Genomic DNA, 19,015 nt, shown 5'->3' on the forward strand with positions numbered 1-19,015 from the left:
CGGATACTGTTGTGGAGACTCTCTTTTCGTTCCGGTGAAATTACAAAACAATACTAATAAATATACTAAAGTTACATACATGCATACTAAAGTTTGGTTGCATCTTATAATAGTATTATGGGCCAGTAATTCCTTCACATAAACGGCAGCAGGTCTTGAAGAGTTGTCGGACCATCACAAAAAATGTAAATCTCCAGATTCTGTCCTGTTTAATTACTGTCGCACTTGCTCATTTAAACAGAGTCTGTGCTTACGGCAACACATCAATCATGGGGCAGGCAGAGATTAAGATCCATAATACAGACATGAGTTATGAGTTGCAGCAGGAGGCTCTTCAGTTCGCTTTTCTGGCTTCGAATCTGTATGAAAACAAAATGGACATGGCTCGCTACATCGTAAAGGTTGGTTCTCTAGAGTTGTACTGTGAGACTGGAATGTCTCAGTGAAATGCAGTTGTTTCAGTATTGTGAAAATGTGCAGTTTTTTGGTCAGGGGCTTGATGGTGGAGATTGAGAGTTTTGTTGATGTGAGTTTGTGGAACATTAATACTGTCTTTCTTTAGGAATTTGAGAAGAGGCAAGAGGGGACCTGGAACTGCGTTGTGGGGAACTGTGCTTCCTCTGTGAGATATGAACAGAACTTTTACATCCGCTTCTTTTTTGGCAACATAATTACTGTCTTCAGAAGTCCCTGAGGGTCAGCAATGGTTCAAAAAAGCTTATTTTATGCAACCAAATAATAAAACATGCTCCTTCAGCTCGAGGTTCATGTGTCTTTCTGCTGTGAAATCTGCACTGATTTGTATGAAGTAGGTAAACATAAGAATACCTTCTGTATTGCTATAATATTTCAAGATGAACACTTAGGCCTTGTCCACACGGACACGGGTATTTTTATAACTGTAAAAATAAAGTTTTTGTGTTTTTTTTTTTGTGTTTTTTTATGCGGTTTGGCCGTTCATCCACACGGAAACACATATCAGGTCACTGAAACCGAACATTTTTGAAAACCCCTGCCAGGGATGACAGTGAGGATTTTCAGAAACGCCAGTTGCAGTGTTGTCGTGTAGACAGTAAAACCGGGGTTTTTGCTTCTGATTCAGGCTTCTGATTGGCCAACGTGGCTTTACGATTAGGGTTATATCGCCGCCTGCTGGTGTGGCATGCTCTTGACAGCGCTTGATAGCGTGTTTTTGCGTTTTCATGCAGACAGAGATTTCTTTTAAACTGAGCATGTGTGGACGGGATTTTTTTTTTTTTAAATGCAGGAGGAAAAACTTGTGTCCATGTGGACTAGGCCTTAGTTTATTTGATTATCCAAGTTCAAAGTTTATTATAAGCCCAAAGGGTCATTATTTGTGCAACATAAACTTTGTAAACATGTACAAAACACACAGTAAACAACAGAAACAGCACACAACATTCTGACATCTTATCAGTTTAAAAGCCAAAGCAGAAGGAATCATGTTAAAGTCACGGGACAGTGGATGAGATGAATCTGCAAGAGTAGATCTAGCTTTCTGTAAAACACACCGTTCAGAAATGTTTGATAACCCGCTCTGCTTAATGCCGATAATCTCACATTGACAATGACATTCAATGATTTTCCATGTATAGCAAAGTACAAATTCAATATAAGATTAGTGAAATGTTAGTTGAATCCATGACGGTTTTATTTATTTATTCTGAAAAATCATATTCAAATATGAGTATCAAATATGATCATCAGGCTTTTGAGGAAGGTTTATTTGTTCATCTCTCAATCCTCATTGTATTGCATTACATTATATTAAATATCATCTTACTAAGACATATTATTGGCAGATATAGATATTGATATATATTGTCAGTATCTTAATACTGTTATAAAGATCTCATTGATTTACAAGAATCAGAATTTCATCTTACTTTTAGCCATATAAATACTGTATCAGCATCTGCAGCAAATTGCATATTATTGCTCAGTTTGAGTCTCTGAATAAATCTGAGCTGTTTTCCCCTCCTCGAGTATGAGCTCAATATTCTCACTTTATAGAGTATATATTAGTGCTTATATAATAATTGAGCAATAAAATAAATAAGTTATAAAATATTACATGCGTATATAAATGTATAATAAAAGTGTATATAAATATTAACATATTATTACAATTTAAAATTATGGTTTTCTATTTTAATATACTTTAAACTCTAATTTATTCCTGTGATCAAAGCTGAATGTTCAGCATTACTCCAGTCTTCAGTGTCACATGATCCTTCAGAAATCACTCTAATATGATGATTAATGTTGGAAATAGCTGTGCTAATATATATTTTTATAACCTGTGATACTTTTTGCCGGATTAGTTGATGAATAAAAAGTTGATTATATAAAAAGAGCAGCATTTATTTAAAATAGAAATCTTTTGTAATAATATACACAACATGTCAAAGGTTGGGGTCAGTAAATTTCTTTGAAAAGAAATTAATACTTTTATTCAGCAAGGTTGTGTTATATGAAGGACTAAAAATGACAGAACGAAAAATAAATAAATAAATAAATAAAAGTAGAAATAAATAAATAAATGCAGAAATAATAGTAAAAATAAATACATTTTGGTAATATAAATGGCTATTTCTGTATTTTTACATGTATTTATTTATTTATTTATGCATTTCTATATGTATTTATTTATGTATTTATACATTTATTTATATATTTATGTATTTATATATTTATTTATTTATATATTTATATATGTATTTATTTATACATTTATTTATTCCTATATTTATTTATTTCTGTATTTCCACATTTCTACATTTATTTATTTCTGTATTTCCACATTTCTACATTTATTTATTTCTGTATTTCCACATTTCTACATTTATTTTTCCCTGCGCATGTATGCTAATTGACCAATGGCTAACCACGCCCCCTCCACTCACTCAGTCAACATTCGGTAACAGGCGCTTTGGCAGCTGTCACAGTAGGAGACATTTCACAGGAGGCAATTGATGATTTTTTGGAGACAGAAAGATTATATATCATCTCGATGTCACCAAAAGGGCCTTAAATATGCATTGGAGGGTTATATTAATAATTTTATTGTTGAGAAGGTCGATAAGCTTCAGCTCCAGAACAAAGATTTACAGTTCACAGTGTAAACGTTATAGTTTGGTGCTATTTCGCTTCAAACGCTCGCTTTATACGCGCGTCCTATTCGCTTTGGATTCAAAATGTTCAAGCGTCGAACTAGACGCGGATACGCGCGAATTTGACGCTCTATTCGCGTTTGGTGGGAGCGCAGAATAATGAACAGGCTGCGATGTCAACTGTCACCCAACCAAAATCACACACACACGCTGTTTAAAAGCCAAAATGACAAAAAAAAAACATAAAAACGAATGAAAACTGATAACCGCAATGCATTGCAATGGACGAGGAAGCAGAGAATGTCCAAGTGTATTGGGTTAGCTATGCGTACTGTGATTGGCTCATCGCGTTTGGGGGCGTGGCTTAGCCATTGGTCAATTAGCATACATGCGCAGGGAAAAATAAATGTAGAAATGTGGAAATACATAAATAAATAAATGTAGAAATGTGGAAATACAGAAATAAATAAATGTAGAAATGTGGAAATACAGAAATAAATAAATGTAGGAATAAATAAATGTATAAATAAATACATAAATATATAAATACATAAATATATAAATAAATGTATAAATACATAAATAAATACATATAGAAATGCATAAATAAATAAATAAATACATGTAAAAATACAGAAATAGCCATTTATATTACCAAAATATATTTATTTTTACTATTATTTCTGCATTTATTTATTTATTTCTACTTTTATTTATTTATTTATTTTTCGTTCTGTCATTTTTAGTCCTTCATAGTGTTAAATTGATTTTTAAAAAAGTGTTACGGGAGAATAGAAATAGAGATAAAGACATGAGGCGTACGGATCCATATGCAAAGCCTTTTATTCACAAGAGATGTGTTGAGAACCATAGATATCATATAAAGGCTAGATGTCTTAAGGCGGAGTCACTTCCGGCATCACCGGCGGCCATCTTAGGACAGGACTCTGTGAATTAAGGTGAGTGAGCAGCACGCACACAAATCCTCTTATCTCGCTGAAATCTGGACAGATTTACAAACGGTTTGGTTTCTTACAAACGTTATTAACGTGGCTATAATTCTGAATGCTTAAACATTTTGAACATAATTATTCATATGTATGCAGTATAATAGCTACATCTCTGACGTTTATAACAAACCAAACCGTTTGAAAATCGGTAGAAAATTGAGCAAGTTATGGTTATTTAAAAGTACATGCACCATGTTATCAGAGCCCGTCTACGGAGAGCCTTGGCACTCCCTATTCAGCCCCATTGTATTGATTTTGGTTGCAGTTCCATTAGAATTCCACTGGGGGTGATCGCGAGCGAGTGCAGACTGAATGGGAGTCAATGGGGCTAGACGGCTAAATGTGTCTCTTTCACCCAAATGCCGTTGAGAAATCTCAGATTTTATTGTAGGTTTTGCAAGTTCAACATGGGTTATAGATCGAAAGTTGAATGAACGAGTACTTATTTCTTTTCTATTTCTTACAGGTTGAGTTGTTGTTGCCCATAACACGCTAGCATTCTGCTAATGACGTCAGCATTCTGACGTCATTGACATTTTAAAAGACTTTTTAAACCAAATAAGTGACTCTAAAAAAATCTAACACCCAGCAATGTGTAATTTCTTTGCATCTCCTTTCGAATACAACATTCAAATTACTAGACAAAAAATTATATCCTGAGAAAAGTGGGTTTTGAGGGGTATTTCGCCATAGACCTCCATTCATTCTGCACTCGCTCGCGAGCGCCCCCGCATGGATAGAGACGTGTTACTGCAACCAATCCAGAACCCGGAAGTAAGCAGAGAGTGCCAATTCTCTTCCTATTAGACATTCTCTGATGTTATGAGTGAGCGAGCATCCTGTCGTAAGATGGCCGCCGTGTGCGGATGTCGAGCTCCATTGGCCAGCAGCGCGGACGAGACATCTAGCCTTTATATGATATCTATGTTGAGAACAGACAGAGGCCCAAACAAAGGCAAACAGATGATCTGGACAAGACAACGAGCTTTCCAGAGACAGGCGAGGGTAAACAAACTAAGACCGTAATCCAGTGGACAAGGCAAGAGAATAAACCAGTTAACCATGCTAAAGTCCAGGCGTCAGGCGAACAATATCCAACAGGGCAAGACGAGAGAGGGAATCCAAGGCGTGCAAGAGTCCAGAGCAGTGTAGGCTAACTATACTCAGCAATAGGAGAGCTTGTGCATGAGTGCTTTATAGTCCCTGTGATTGACTACAGGTGTGGGAACAATTAAAGCCATGAAACATGGGAAATGTAGTCCAGGGTAATCTGTGAAAAAGTCTTAATGGTGAACAGGCGACCTCTGGTGGTGAATGGATGGAAACAGCAGGCGTAAAATGTGTAAAGATAGTAAAGATTTCTATTGTTAGAAAATATTTCTATTTTGAATAAATGCTGTTCATTTTAACTTTTTTTTATTCATCAGTAAATCCTGAAAAAAGTATCACATGTTCCAAAAAAATATTAAGCAGCACAACTGTTTCCAACACTGATCAAAGAAAATCCTCATATTAGAGTGATTTCTGAAGGATCATGTGACACTGAAGACTGGAGTAATGATGCTGAAAATTCTGCTTTGATCACAGGAATAAATTACACTTTAAAGCATTTTAAAATAGAAAACTATTATTTTAAATTGTAATAATATTTCACAATATTACTGGGGTTTTTTTCTGTATTTTTGATCAAATATGATCAAAAGAGACTTCTTTCAAAAACATAAAAAATAGTAATGTTTCCAAACCTTTGATGGTTAAATGCCATTGTGTTCGCATTAGTTTCTTAGACTTGATGTCTATAACATTTTTTTGCAGTTTCGTTTGTTTGCTGCGATTAACTTTTTACCTCATTTTGTTTTGTTTAAACATATATATTTAGGAAAATACTTAAATTTAAACCTTTAATCTCAGAATTTTGACTTTTTATCTCATTATGACAGAAAGATGAATTTTATAAATGTGTACAACATTATTATTACGAAATAATTTTTTAAAAATATTTTATATATATATACAGTAATCAAGTACAGTATACAGTATATATACAGTAATCAAGGGACATCAGCTTTGGGTTTTCGTAATAAAAGATAACCTTTTTGAGAATGAAGGTGTGGGTCACATTTGTAGGGCCAAAAACAAAAGCACTTAATTCAGCCCAAAATCTATTGGTTACATTACACTCACAAAATAAATGGGCGACAGTTTCCTCAACAAAACCACAAAAAGAGCAAGACTCATCAATATCAGAATATTTAGAGATAGATGAGTTAACAGGATAGACTTTATGAAGGATTTTATAATGAATTTCCTTAACTTTGTTGGGTACACAACATTTACTTGGCAAAAGCCAGGCCATTCTCCAGATTAAGTTTGTTACAATCCCCAATAGAATTACCCCTTGGAGTAATCTCTCTCTTCATTTGAAGAATTGTGCGAATATGTCTGTTGTTGCATTTTCGATCTAAAAAAACTATCTCGCCCAAGCGTAAAGCCGGATAAACACTATTACCTTCACTGAAGTTAAGGTGATTGTGTCAGTATTGTGAAAATGTGCTGTTTTTTTTTGGTCAGGAGCTTGATGGTGGAGATTGAGAGTTTTTTGTTGATGTGAGTTTGTGGAACATTAATACTGTGTCTTTCTTTATAGGAATTTCAGAAGAGGCATGCGGGGACCTGGAACTGCATTTTGGGGGACTGTGGTTACTATGTGCATCATAAACCGAACGGTTACATCAACTTCTCTTTTGGCGACCTAAAAATTACTGTCTTCAGAAGTCCCTGAGGGTCAGCAATGGTTCAAAAAAGCTTATTTTATGCAACCAAATAATAAAACATGCTCCTTCAGCTCGTGGTTCATGTGTCTTTCTGCTGTGAAATCTGCACTGATTTGTATGAAGTAGGCAAACATAAGAATACCTTCTGTATTGTTATTATATTTCAAGATGAACACTTAGTTTATTTGATTATCCAAGTTCAAGTTCAAAGTTTATTATAAGCCCAAAGGGTAATTTTTGGTGCAGCATAAACTTTGTAAACATGTACAAAACACACAGTAAACAACAGAAACAGCACACAACATTCTGACATCTTATCAGTTTAAAAGCCAAAGCAGAAGGAATCATGTTAGAGTCACGGGACAGAGGATGAGATGAATCTGCAAGAGTAGATCTAGCTTTCTGTAAAACCGTTCAGAAATGTTTGATAACCCGCTCTGCTTAATGCCGATAATCTTACACTGACAATGACATTCAATGATTTTTGATGTATAGCAAAGTACAGATTCAATATAAGATTAGTGAAATGATAGTTGAATCCATGACGGTTTTATTTATTTATTCTGAAAAATCATATTCAAATATGAGTATCAAATATGATTATCAGGCTTTTGAGGAAGGTTTATTTGTTCATCTCTCAATCATCATTGTATTGCATTACATTATATTAAATATCATCTTACTAAGACATATTATTGGCAGATATAGATATTGATATATATTTTATGTCAGTATCTTAATACTGTTATAAAGATCTCATTGATTTACAAGAATCAGAATTGCATCTTACTTTTATGCCATATAAATACTGTATCAGCATCTGCAGCAAATTGCATATTATTGCTCAGTTTGAGTCTCTGAATAAATCTGAGCTGTTTTTCCCTCCTCGAGTATGAGCTCAATATTCTCACTATATAGAGTATATTAGTGCTTATATAATTGAGCAATAAAATAATTAAGCTATAAAATAGTATTACATGCGTATAAATGTATAATAAAAGTGTATTTATTTATACAAATATTATTAAAATATTATTACAATTTAAAATAATGGTTTTCTATTTCAATAGCCTACTTTAAAATTCCCACACATCAGTTCAGGTCTGTTTTTCTGATGTGTTGTTGAAGCTTGAGCGTAACTCAGCTTCCGGAACGATTACGTATTTCCAGTTATTGTGTGAAAGCGAAAGGTATTCCCAGTTATTGTGTGAAAGCGAAAGGTATTCCCAGTTATTGTGCAAGAGAAAAAGTATCAGACAATCTACTCTCTTCGCTATAACGGATTTGACAAATATTACATTTGCCGACGAGACTCGTGGAGGAAAATTCCGTCACCAAAAAGAAGAAAACAAAAACAATAAAGGGTATACATTTTTCTTCGAGGAATTTGTCCATAATTATCAAGGTAAGTAGAGTGATCAGGCTAACTGTTACTGAACTGTTAACTAGAATGACACATCATTAGCGTGTCCAACATATCAACACCAGTTTGTATCTCTGGTACAATTTCTAAGAGTTACAGCTCATGAATAGTTAGCTTGTCAGTCAGCAGTCATGTCATGTTATTGGTTATCTATTTCTGATAAGAGAGCGTAGGTTTGTGAGGACGGGGATCATCCCCTGAAGCTGAGCTGCGTCTGTCATTAAAGGGACAGTTCACCCAAAAATGAACGTTCTGTCATAATTTACTCTCCCTCAAGTTGTTTTAAACCTGTATGAATTTCTTTCTTCTGAACACAAAAGAAGATATTTTGAAGAATGTTCAATCCACTGGTTGACGATCACACGTTGATCTGATTGGTTACAAGGTAGTTTGTGACGTCAGAAACACCAGCGATTTTCAAAGCGTGTTTTTGAGACTGTCTTTGGTTCATTGCAGTTTTAAGGAGGAAATACTCAGCAATGGTGTCGACTTATGAATTTACACATGGTTTGTCTTAAAACGTATTAAAAACACCATAAAAACATGTAATAAACATTAAGAGCTGAATTTTCACCACATGGGGGACTTTAAAGGTCCCGTTCTTCGTGTGTTTTTGAAGTTTTGATTGTGTTTACAGTGTGTAATATAACGTGTTCATGTTTCGCGTGTAAAAAAACACAGTATCTCAAAATTTACTTATCTGTATACCGCTGTTTTCACTGTCATAAAAACAGGCTGATAACTTCCTTGTTCTATGAAGTCGCTCCTTCAAAAATACGTAATGAGTTCTGATTGTGCCAGCGGTTCCTGTGTTGTGATTCGACAGCAGCTTAGCGCACGTTGCCCAAGGTCACGCCTCTTCAGTGACGTGCGGTGATCAGTAGCGCTGTTTTGTTCTGGCATTTTTGTAACTGCACTAATCTACTCTAACAAAATTTAGTTCAAGTTTAATTCAAGCACTTTCAAAGACCTATCTTTGTTTCCACAGACTTTCCCAGCCTTGAATCCATGTGTCTGAAATACTTTCAAGAAGCGTGGGAACCCTCACTTAAATCTTACCGACCCCAAACTTTTGTTAATATAACTCCACAATTCCAACTCGTCATATAAAGTTTGGTTGCATCTTATAATAGTATTATGGGCCAGTAATTCCTTCACATAAACGGCAGCAGGTCTTGAAGAGTTGTTGGACCATCAGAAAAAATGTAAATCTCCAGATTCTGTCCTGTTTAATTACTGTCGCATTTTCTCATTAAAACAGAGTCGGTGCTTACGGCAGCACATCAATCATGGGGAACGCAGAGATTAAGATCCTTCATGTAGACATGAGTGATGAGTTGCAGCAGGAGGTTCTTCAGGTCGCTTCTCTGGCTTCACATCGGTATAAAGATGACTGGGACATTGCTGACTACATCGTAAAGGTTGGTTCTCTAGAGTTGTACTGTGAGACTGGAATGTCTCAGTGAAATGCAGTTGTTGTGAAAATGTGCTTTTTTTTTGTCAGGGGCTTGATGGTGGAGATTGAGATTTTTGTTGATGTGAGTTTGTGTAACATTAATACTGTGTCTTTCTTTATAGGAATTTCAGAAGAGGCAAGAGGGCGACTGGAACTGCATTGTGGGGGACTGTGGTTACTATGCGACCCGTGTGACTTATAAAAGTAACTTTTACTTTCGCTTCTCTTTTGGCAACAAAAAAATGACTGTCTTCAGAAGTCCCTGAGGGTCAGCAATGGTTCAAAAAAGCTTATTTTATCCAACCAAATAATAAAACATGCTCCTTCAGCTCGTGGTTCATGTGTCTTTCTGCTGTGAAATCTGCACTGATTTGTATGAAGTAGGTAAACATAAGAATACCTTCTGTATTGTTATTATATTTCAAGATGAACACTTAGTTTATTTGATTATCCAAGTTCAAGTTCAAAGTTTATTATAAGCCCAAAGGGTAATATTTGGTGCAGCATAAACTTTGTAAACATGTATTATAAAACACAGTAAACAACAGAAACAGCACACAACATTCTGACATCTTATCAGTTTAAAAGCCAAAGCAGAAGGAATGTTAAAGTCACGGGACAGTGGATGAGATGAATCTGCAAGAGTAGATCTAGCTTTCTGTAAAACCGTTCAGAAATGTTTGATAACCCGCTCTGCTTAATGCCCATAATCTTACACTGACAATGACATTCAATGATTTTTGATGTATAGCAAAGTACAGATTCAATATAAGATTAGTGAAATGATAGTTGAATCCATGTCGTTTTTATTTATTTATTCTGAAAAATCATATTCAAATGTGAGTATCAAATATGATCATCAGGCTTTTGAGGAAGGTTTATTTGTTCATCTCTCAATCATCATTGTATTGCATTATACATTATATTAAATATCATCTTACTAAGACATATTATTGGCAGATATAGATATATATTTTATGTCAGTATCTTAATACTGTTATAAAGATCTCATTGATTTACAAGAATCAGAATTTCATCTTACTTTTATGCCATATAAATACTGTATCAGCATCTGCAGCAAATTGCATATTATTGCTCAGTTTGAGTCTCTGAATAAATCTGAGCTGTTTTTCCTCCTCGAGTATGAGCTCAATATTCTCACTATATAGAGTATATATTAGTGCTTATATAATTGAGCAATAAAATAAGTTATAAAATATTATATGTGTATATAAATGTATAAGGAAAGTGTATAAATATTATTAAAATATTACAATTTAAAATTATGGTTTTCTATTTTAATATACTTTAAACTCTAATTTATTCATGTGATCAAAGCTGAATGTTCAGCATCATTACTCCAGTCTTCAGTGTCACATGATCCTTCAGAAATCATTCCAATTTGATAATTAATGTTGGAAATAGCTGTGCTAATATATATTTTTTATAACCTGTGATACTTTTTACCGGATTATTTGATGAATAAAAAGTTTATTATATAAAAAGAACAGCATTTATTTAAAATAGAAATCTTTTGTAATAATATACACTACATGTCAAAGGTTGGGGTCAATTTTGAAAAGAAATTCATACTTTTTTTCAGCAAGGTTGTGTTAAATTGATTTTTTAAAAAGTGATAGTGTTACGGGAGAATAGAGACATGAGGCGTACGGATCCATATGCAAAGCCTTTTATTCACAAGAGATGTGTTGAGAACAGACAGGGGCCCAAACAAAGGCAAACAGATGATCTGGACAAGACAACGAGCTTTCCAGAGACAGGCGAGGGTAAACAAACGAAGACCGTAATCCAGTGGACAAGGCAAGAGAATAAACCAGTTAACCATGCTAAAGTCCAGGCGTCAGGCGAACAATATCCAACAGGGCAAGACGAGAGAGGGAATCCAAGGCGTGCAAGAGTCCAGAGCAGTGTAGGCTAACAATACTCAACAATAGGAGAACTTGTGCATGAGTGCTTTATAGTCCCTGTGATTGACTACAGGTGTGGGAACAATTAAAGCCATGAAACATGGGAAATGTAGTCCAGGGTAATCTGTAATTTAGTGTGCAGTGAAAAAGTCTTAATGGTGAACAGGCGACCTCTGGTGGTGAATGGATGGAAACAGCAGGCGTAAAATGTGTAAAGATAGTAAAGATTTCTATTGTTAGAAAATATTTCTATTTTGAATAAATGCTGTTCTTTTTAACTTTTTTTTATTCATCAGTAAATCCTGGAAAAAGTATCACATGTTCCAAAAAAATATTGGAACAAATCTTAAATATAAAGATTAAATATATATATATATAATCAAGGGACATCAGCTTTGGGTTTTCGTAATGAAAGATAACCTCTTTGAGAATGAAGGTGTGGGTCACATTTGTAGGGCCAAAAACAAAAGCACTTAATTCAGCCCAAAATCTATTGGTTACATTACACTCACAAAATAAATGGGCGACAGTTTCCTCAACAAAACCACAAAAAGAGCAAGTCTCATCAATATCAGAATATTTAGAGATAGATGAGTTAACAGGATAGATTTTATGAAGGATTTTATAATGAATTTCCTTAACTTTGTTGGATACACAACATTTACTTGGCAAAAGCCAGGCCATTCTCCAGATTAAGTTTGTTACACAGGATCCGCAATAGATTTACCCCTTGGAGTAACCTCTCTCTTCATTTGAAGAATTGTGCGAATATGTCTGTTGTTGCATTTTCGATCAAAAAAATCGATCTCGCCCAAGCGTAAAGCCGGATAAACACTATTACCTTTACTGAAGTTAAGGTGATTTTTAATTAATTGAATAAGCCTGATAGCTTTTATCAAAGTATTATATTCCTTTGGTGGAACTGGATTATTCTAATTTAATTCATTCACTTAATCTTTTATCTCTTAATTCATTCAGATGGTCTCATACTTTTTCTTGACTTTCAAAAAGCTTTTGATTCCATAGAACACAAATTTCTTTTTCGCACTCTAGAATTATTTGGATTCGGTAAATCATTTATTGATACTATAGAGATATTAGGTTTGTTTGAGATGAGCAAAAGATCAGCGCGAGATGCATGCCGGTTAGAAATGTGTCCGAGTGTGGTCCGCCTTGCTCTGATGTCATGCTGACGTATGTCAAAAATCTCTCACGAGCGCAAGGCGGACGTGTCGGATTCTGCAGTCGGGCGCAGTTGCTCTCCACTGACTGCGCTGATCAAAAGCACGATGGGAAACGACTTGCTGACGACACAGCTTAATGCTCATTGGTTTAAACAACCGTGATGTATTGTTCTCTTTTAAAAAGGATCGAGCGACCACGAGGACAGCCTGTCGATCGCTGCATCTGAGGAGGAATGGCCAGGCTCTCTTGACCGCGTCAGAGCTTCACAGTCTTCAGGCAGCATTTCAGCGACCAGGACCAACTCCGACGCCGAAATGCTTTGGATCCTGATTAAGGCCGTCGCGGACCTCGAGTGGGCCTCGCCCGAGGAGCCGCCCCGCAGTCGGCTGGATGGCTGGTTTCTCTCGGGGCGCCAGGAGGCCCCTCGTCACAGAATGGCGCCATTTTTCCCCGAAGTCCACGAGGAGCTGACTAAGGCGTGGCGCGCACCTTACTCAGCACGGGTGGGTTCATCTGTTTCCGCGACACTCATCTGTGGACGGTGCAGCGGAAAAGGGCTATGAGTGTTTGCCGCCCCTCGAAGAGGCTGTGGCAGCTCATTTGTGCCCGAATACGGTGGCTAGCTGGCGAGATAGAGCTACCCACCCCAACAAACCCTGTAGAACCACATCAGCCCTCGCTGGACGTGCGTATTCCGCCTCTGGCCTGGCTGCATCGGCTCTACACACCATGGCTGTGCTACAAGTTTACCAGGCCAAGCTCCTCCAGGAGGAATAGAATAATCCTAATCTAAACACATCTAAAACTAACCTTATATTATTAGATATGTGACGGCCTTTCATGAATCCCGACTGAGATTCTGAAATAATGTTATTTAGACCAGTATTTAATCTTTTAGCATAAACAGAGGCTAACATTTTATAATCTAATGTTAACAGAGTAATAGGCCGCCAATTGTCAATTAATAAAGGGTCCTTGTGTCATGATTCATGTCTGTGTTCCCCTGTCTTGTCCCATGTTTTGCAGTTCCCCATTATGTTGATTAGTTGCCTCAGGTGGTTCTTATTAGCCACGCCCCCTTGTTCTTTAAGCCCTGTGTTTAGTTCAGTCTTTGTCAGTTCTTATTTTGTTGCACCATGGTGGTTGTTCTGTTCCTGAGTCTCAGTCCTGAGTTTGTATATGTGAAGTTTTGAGTTTATTTAATAAAAGATTACTGCACTTGGATCCTGCTTCCTCCTCTTCTTCAACCAAAACGTAACTCCTTGCTTGATTTGAGTATAAGGGATATAACTCCCTGTTTCATTGTAGAGGTCATTTCTCCCTGACTGATGCATTTCTTATACATATGAAATAAAGGCAATTTAATAAACTCCCAAAAGTGAAGATAGAATTCTACTGAATACCCGTCAATACCCGGGAATTTACCTTTTTTCATGCAGAGCTTGATTAATTTCATCTACTGACAAATCAGCGTCACAAATTCGATTTAACTCACGATCAATAATTGTAATACGGTGTTTATTGTATCAATACATTTTTCACAGCTGTCATAGTTAAATTTAGAGGTATAAAGATTGCTATAAAATTTGGAAACAAATTCTGATATTTCTTTTGGATCTTTAGAGGTAACTCCATCGATGTTAAGTGCTGAAAGAGCTTTCCTCTCACCGTTTCTTTTTTCCAGCGCAAAATCTGGTGACTCGTTCTTTCCTATGATGGAGATTCTGGCCCTGTCCCAAATGGCACCCTAAGCACTCGTGGTCTTCCTGCGAGTCCGCACTTTCGTGACGTAATGCCGCTTTGACTGTCGGGAAGAAGTGCGCATCGAGGACGCATATCGACCGCTCGAGAGCACCCTTCTGAGGCCTAAAATGACAAATGGGACACCCTAACGGACACGCGCACGCGGCAGCCATTGTAAGTCCACAAGACCGAAAGTGCATATGAAGTGTGCCATTTGGGACAGGGCCTATATCTGTTGTACCTGAAGTCACATGACCTCTGTTTCACACAGGTGTGGCTGGAGAGCCTCTGCTGGTGGACAGTGAGAAGGACATCTTTGACTACATCCAGTGGAAATACAAGGAACCAAAGGAACGCAGCGAGTGAAACCATGAGAGACAAAACTGCAAAGTGTGTGTGTGTGTGATGTTTAACTATTCTACTAGTGTGTTTTAATAGTTGAAGAGACATTTAGGGACAGATGTGTGTGTTTAAAGTTTGAAGGTCAGAAATCTGCTATTTCACAGTAGTCGATGGTACTTTTTTTTTTTTTTTTATGTATATTGTTTTAAATCCAGGTCAGAAATGAGTCTGAGTGAACTGAGAAATGACATTAATGCTGTGACAATAGCTATTAGATTGTCATCCTCTCAGAAACATGTCTTTATTTCAACATGCTTTACACTGGTATGAAAGAAAGCCAACTGAAAATATATGAATGATGATTGTCTGTGGTTTTGTTCTTTAAAGTCCGAAAACGATCTATTGTGATGTTATTGGGTTATTTTTATCAGGATAATAGTGTGCCATATCATGACACGAAAGATTGTGAGGAATTGTGGGTTTTGTATTAAAATTCCCACACATCAGTTCAGGTCTGATTTGTGATTGTCCGGGTATGTTTTTCTGATGTTGTTGAAGCTTGACCGTAACTCAGCTTCCGGAACGATTACATATTTCCAGTTATTGTGTGAAAGCAAAAGGTATTTCCAGTTATTGTGTGAAAGCTGTTATAGTTCTGGTCAAGCTTTAACACATCAGAAAAACATACCCGGGCAAGAGAAAAAGTATCAGAGACAATCTACTCTCTTCTCTAACGGATTTGACAAATATTACATTTGCCGACGTTACGAGACTCGTGGAGGAAAATTCCGTCACCAAAAAGAAAAAAATCAATAAAGGATATACATTTTTCGAGGAATTAATTATCAAGGTAAGTAGAGAGCGTTCAGGCTAACTGTTACTGAACTGTTAACTAGAATGACACATCATTAGTGTCCAACATATCAACACCAGTTTGTATCTCTGGTACCAATTTCTAAGAGTTGGGATGGGTGGGACATGTCCCCACCACTTTTGAAACATCTCGCGGCACTAATATACCAATACAAATACATAAAACATCTCCAGTTACCTAGCAGAGCATTCATATAGTTCGTTTAGAGGCGATCTAGCGCTGAAATGTGTTGTTTTTTAAATAAAGTGATCAAAGTGCTCGTTGCCGCTGCGATCAGTGGCGCGGATACTGTTGTGGAGACTCTCTTTTCATTCCGGTGAAATTACAAAACAAAATGCACACAAACATTCTTTGCCTGATATACAACCACTGATAAACATAATCGGTTTTGAAGATGACAGTGTAATTTAACTTTAAAAATATAATACACAACCTTGCCTCATTTAGTATGTGCGGTTCTATGAATATGCAAATGAGCCCCGCCTCCACTCACTCAGCTCAGAGGGTGTTTCTCAATATGCGTTCTTCAGCGATCTTGCGTCCTTGTGTTCTCGTTTTACGTCATCATAACCGTCGAAGTTCAGACCCAATTCTCAAGAACGCAAGTACAGAGGACGCATGAAAGAACCCGGATGTGTTCTTGATACCGAGGATGCATCGAATGCAGACTTGAGCTAGTACTCGCCTGGTGTCCCAGAAGTCATTGCGGCCGGTTCCGAGTTCGTTCTTCCAAGGAAGCTTGGCAAGACCGGTCTCCACGAGAACACAAGTCCGTTCTCTGCGTTCTTGGAATTGAGAAACAGATCCACTGGTTGACAATCATACGTTGATCTGATTGGTTACAAGGTAGTTTGTGACGTCAGAAACACCAGTGATTTCAATCCGTGTTTTTGAGACTGTCTTTGGTTCACTGCAGTTTTAAGGAGGAAATACTCAGCAATGGTGTCGACTTATGAATTTACACATGGTTTGTCTTAAAACATATTAAAAACACCATAAAGACATGTAATAAACATTAAGAGCTGGATTTTCACCTCAGGGGGACTTTAAGAACACTTACGCTTTTGGAACAGCAGAAATACTGTATTGGTTTCCTCTGTAAACAAAGCAGCGCTGCGCTTATAAACACTATAACATATTTTATTAGGCATTATTCGTTGGAACTTTGATTAGCCATTTTTATGGACCAAACATCATTGAATTTGCTCTTCCTGGCACTGAGCTAGTTAAATATCTCCATGCTTCTCGCGTGTTCATCATGTAGGGTGCCTGCCCGTGATCACGATCCGTCCGCTCATGCCGCTTTTCTCCTGCCTTCACCAATCAGTAGCGCTGTTTCGTTCTGGCTTTGGCATAAAGGCCAATGTTTGTAATTGCACCTTCTACTCTAACAAAATTTAGTTTAATTCAAGCACTTTCAAAGACCTATCTTTGTTTTCACAGACTTTCCCAGCCTTGAATCCATGTGTCTGAAATACTTTCAACAAGCGTGGGAACCCTCACTTAAATCTCACCGACCCCAAACTTTTGTTAATATAACTCCACAATTCCAACTCGTCATATAAAGTTTGGTTGCATCTTATAATAGTATTATGGGCCAGTAATTCCTTCACATAAACGGCAGCAGGTCTTGAAGAGTTGTTGGACCATCAGAAAAAATGTAAATCTCCAGATTCTGTCCTGTTTAATTACTGTCGCATTTTCTCATTTAAACAGAGTCTGTGCTTACGGCAGCACATCAGTCATGGGGAAGCCAGAGACTAAGATCCTTCATGTAGACATGGGTGATGAGTTGCAGCAGGAGGTTCTTCAGGTCGCTTCTCTGGCTTTGAATCAGTATGAAGATAACTGGGACATTGCTCACTACATCAAAAAGGTTGGTTCTCTAGAGTTGTACTGTGAGACTGGAATGTCTCAGTGAAATGCAGTTGTTTCAGTATTGTGAAAATGTGCTATTTTTTGTCAGGAGCTTGATGGTTAAGAGTTTTTTGTTGATGTGAGTTTGTGGAACATTAATACTGTGTCTTTCTTTATAGGAATTTGAGAAGAGGCAAGGGGGCTACTGGATCTGCATTGTGGGGAAATATGGGGAATATTCGTCCTCTGTGACTTATCAACGGAACTTTTACTTCCGCTTCTCTATTGGCAACAAAAAATTTGAAATGTTCAGAAGTGCCTGAGGGTCAGCAATGGTTCAAAACAGCTTATTTTATACAACCAAATAATAAAACCTGCTCCTTTTGATTATCCAAGTTCAAGTTCAAAGTTTATTATAAGCCCAAAGGGTCATTTTTAAAGGGTCAAACTCATCTTATAAGTTTAAAAGCCAAAGCAGAAGGAATCATGTTAAAGTCACGGGACAGTTCAAGTTCAAGTTACTTTATTTATACCCGAAGGTAGATTTTGTTTGCAGTAGAGTCACACATCATCACATTACCACACATCATCAAAAATCATCAAAAAAGTTCTTATCGGTCAAGAATAAAATAATACATAAGCATACGTAAAAATTGTATGTAAGATACAAGTAAAAAAGATTTAAATACATAGGTAAAAATGTGTTTGCGGTAGACACGTATAAAACTAAAGGAATAGAATGATACATACATATTGTATATTACAAGAAAACAGAATGAACACTTGTGCAAAATATAACTATAACTTATTCCTCAATGTAATGGCTGCAGGAACAAAACTATTCTTGTGTCTTTTTGTTTTACACCTGGGGATAATAAACCTACGCCCGGAGGGTAGAAGCTGGAACTCTGTGTGCAGTGAATGAGAACTGTCGTTTAAAATTGAGCTAGTTATGCGCTGTACCTGTTTTGTGTATAAGGTCTCCACGTTAGGCTGTTGCTCACCAATCAGCCTGCTAGACCACTTTATTATTTGGTTGAGTGAGTTTTTATTTTTCAAAGTGAGATTCCCAAACCAGGCTGCTAGTGCAAAAGATAAAACTGACTCAATAAAAGCGTGATAGAATAGGGTCATGATGGATTTATCAACCTGGAATTTACTCAATTTCCTCAAACAAAACAGGCGCTGATGCCCTTTTTTACATACCACTTCACAGTTAGTTCCAAATGTGAGTTTGGAGTCAATTATCATTCCCAGGTATTTATATGAATCGACACATTCAACAGTTT

The 19,015-nt window shown here is 36.7% G+C and overlaps 2 protein-coding genes across 3 annotated transcripts; both read left to right on the top strand.

Annotated features, from left to right (window-relative positions):
• The first annotated feature begins 247 nt into the window (after positions 1-247).
• Positions 248-10,132, top strand: LOC307173471 (dynein light chain 1, cytoplasmic-like). 2 transcript variants are annotated; one of them, XM_079896620.1, is made up of 3 exons: positions 8,068-8,323; positions 9,603-9,762; positions 9,920-10,132. In XM_079896620.1, exons 2-3 carry the CDS (start codon positions 9,631-9,633, stop codon positions 10,061-10,063), a joined length of 276 nt encoding a protein of 91 aa, XP_079752746.1. In that variant the 5' UTR covers positions 8,068-8,323; positions 9,603-9,630; the 3' UTR covers positions 10,064-10,132. The 2 variants fall into 2 exon arrangements, 1 of the variants encoding a protein (XP_079752746.1); XR_013823859.1 differs by lacking the exons at positions 8,068-8,323; positions 9,603-9,762 and adding an exon at positions 248-401 and having other exon boundaries at positions 9,920-10,115.
• Positions 10,133-15,627: 5,495 nt separating this feature from the next.
• LOC307173472 (uncharacterized protein) lies at positions 15,628-18,680 on the top strand. Its single transcript, XM_079896621.1, has 3 exons — positions 15,628-15,845; positions 17,586-17,745; positions 17,906-18,680. The coding sequence occupies exons 2-3, from the start codon at positions 17,614-17,616 to the stop codon at positions 18,047-18,049; spliced, it is 276 nt and encodes a 91-aa protein (XP_079752747.1). The 5' UTR covers positions 15,628-15,845; positions 17,586-17,613; the 3' UTR covers positions 18,050-18,680.
• Positions 18,681-19,015: the final 335 nt, after the last annotated feature.

The sequence above is a fragment of the Squalius cephalus genome (assembly GCF_949319135.1).
Source record: "Squalius cephalus genome assembly, chromosome: 16".
NCBI classification, from domain to species: Eukaryota; Metazoa; Chordata; class Actinopteri; order Cypriniformes; family Leuciscidae; genus Squalius; species Squalius cephalus.

Coding starts and splice junctions, on each gene's coding strand:
- LOC307173472 (XM_079896621.1), top strand. CDS start 17,614: ATGGGGAAGCCAGAGACTAAGATCCTTCATGTAGACATGGGTGATGAG. Junction 17,746..17,905: donor TTGCTCACTACATCAAAAAG/GTTGGTTCTCTA, acceptor CTTTCTTTATAG/GAATTTGAGAAGAGGCAAGG.
- LOC307173471 (XM_079896620.1), top strand. CDS start 9,631: ATGGGGAACGCAGAGATTAAGATCCTTCATGTAGACATGAGTGATGAG. Junction 9,763..9,919: donor TTGCTGACTACATCGTAAAG/GTTGGTTCTCTA, acceptor CTTTCTTTATAG/GAATTTCAGAAGAGGCAAGA.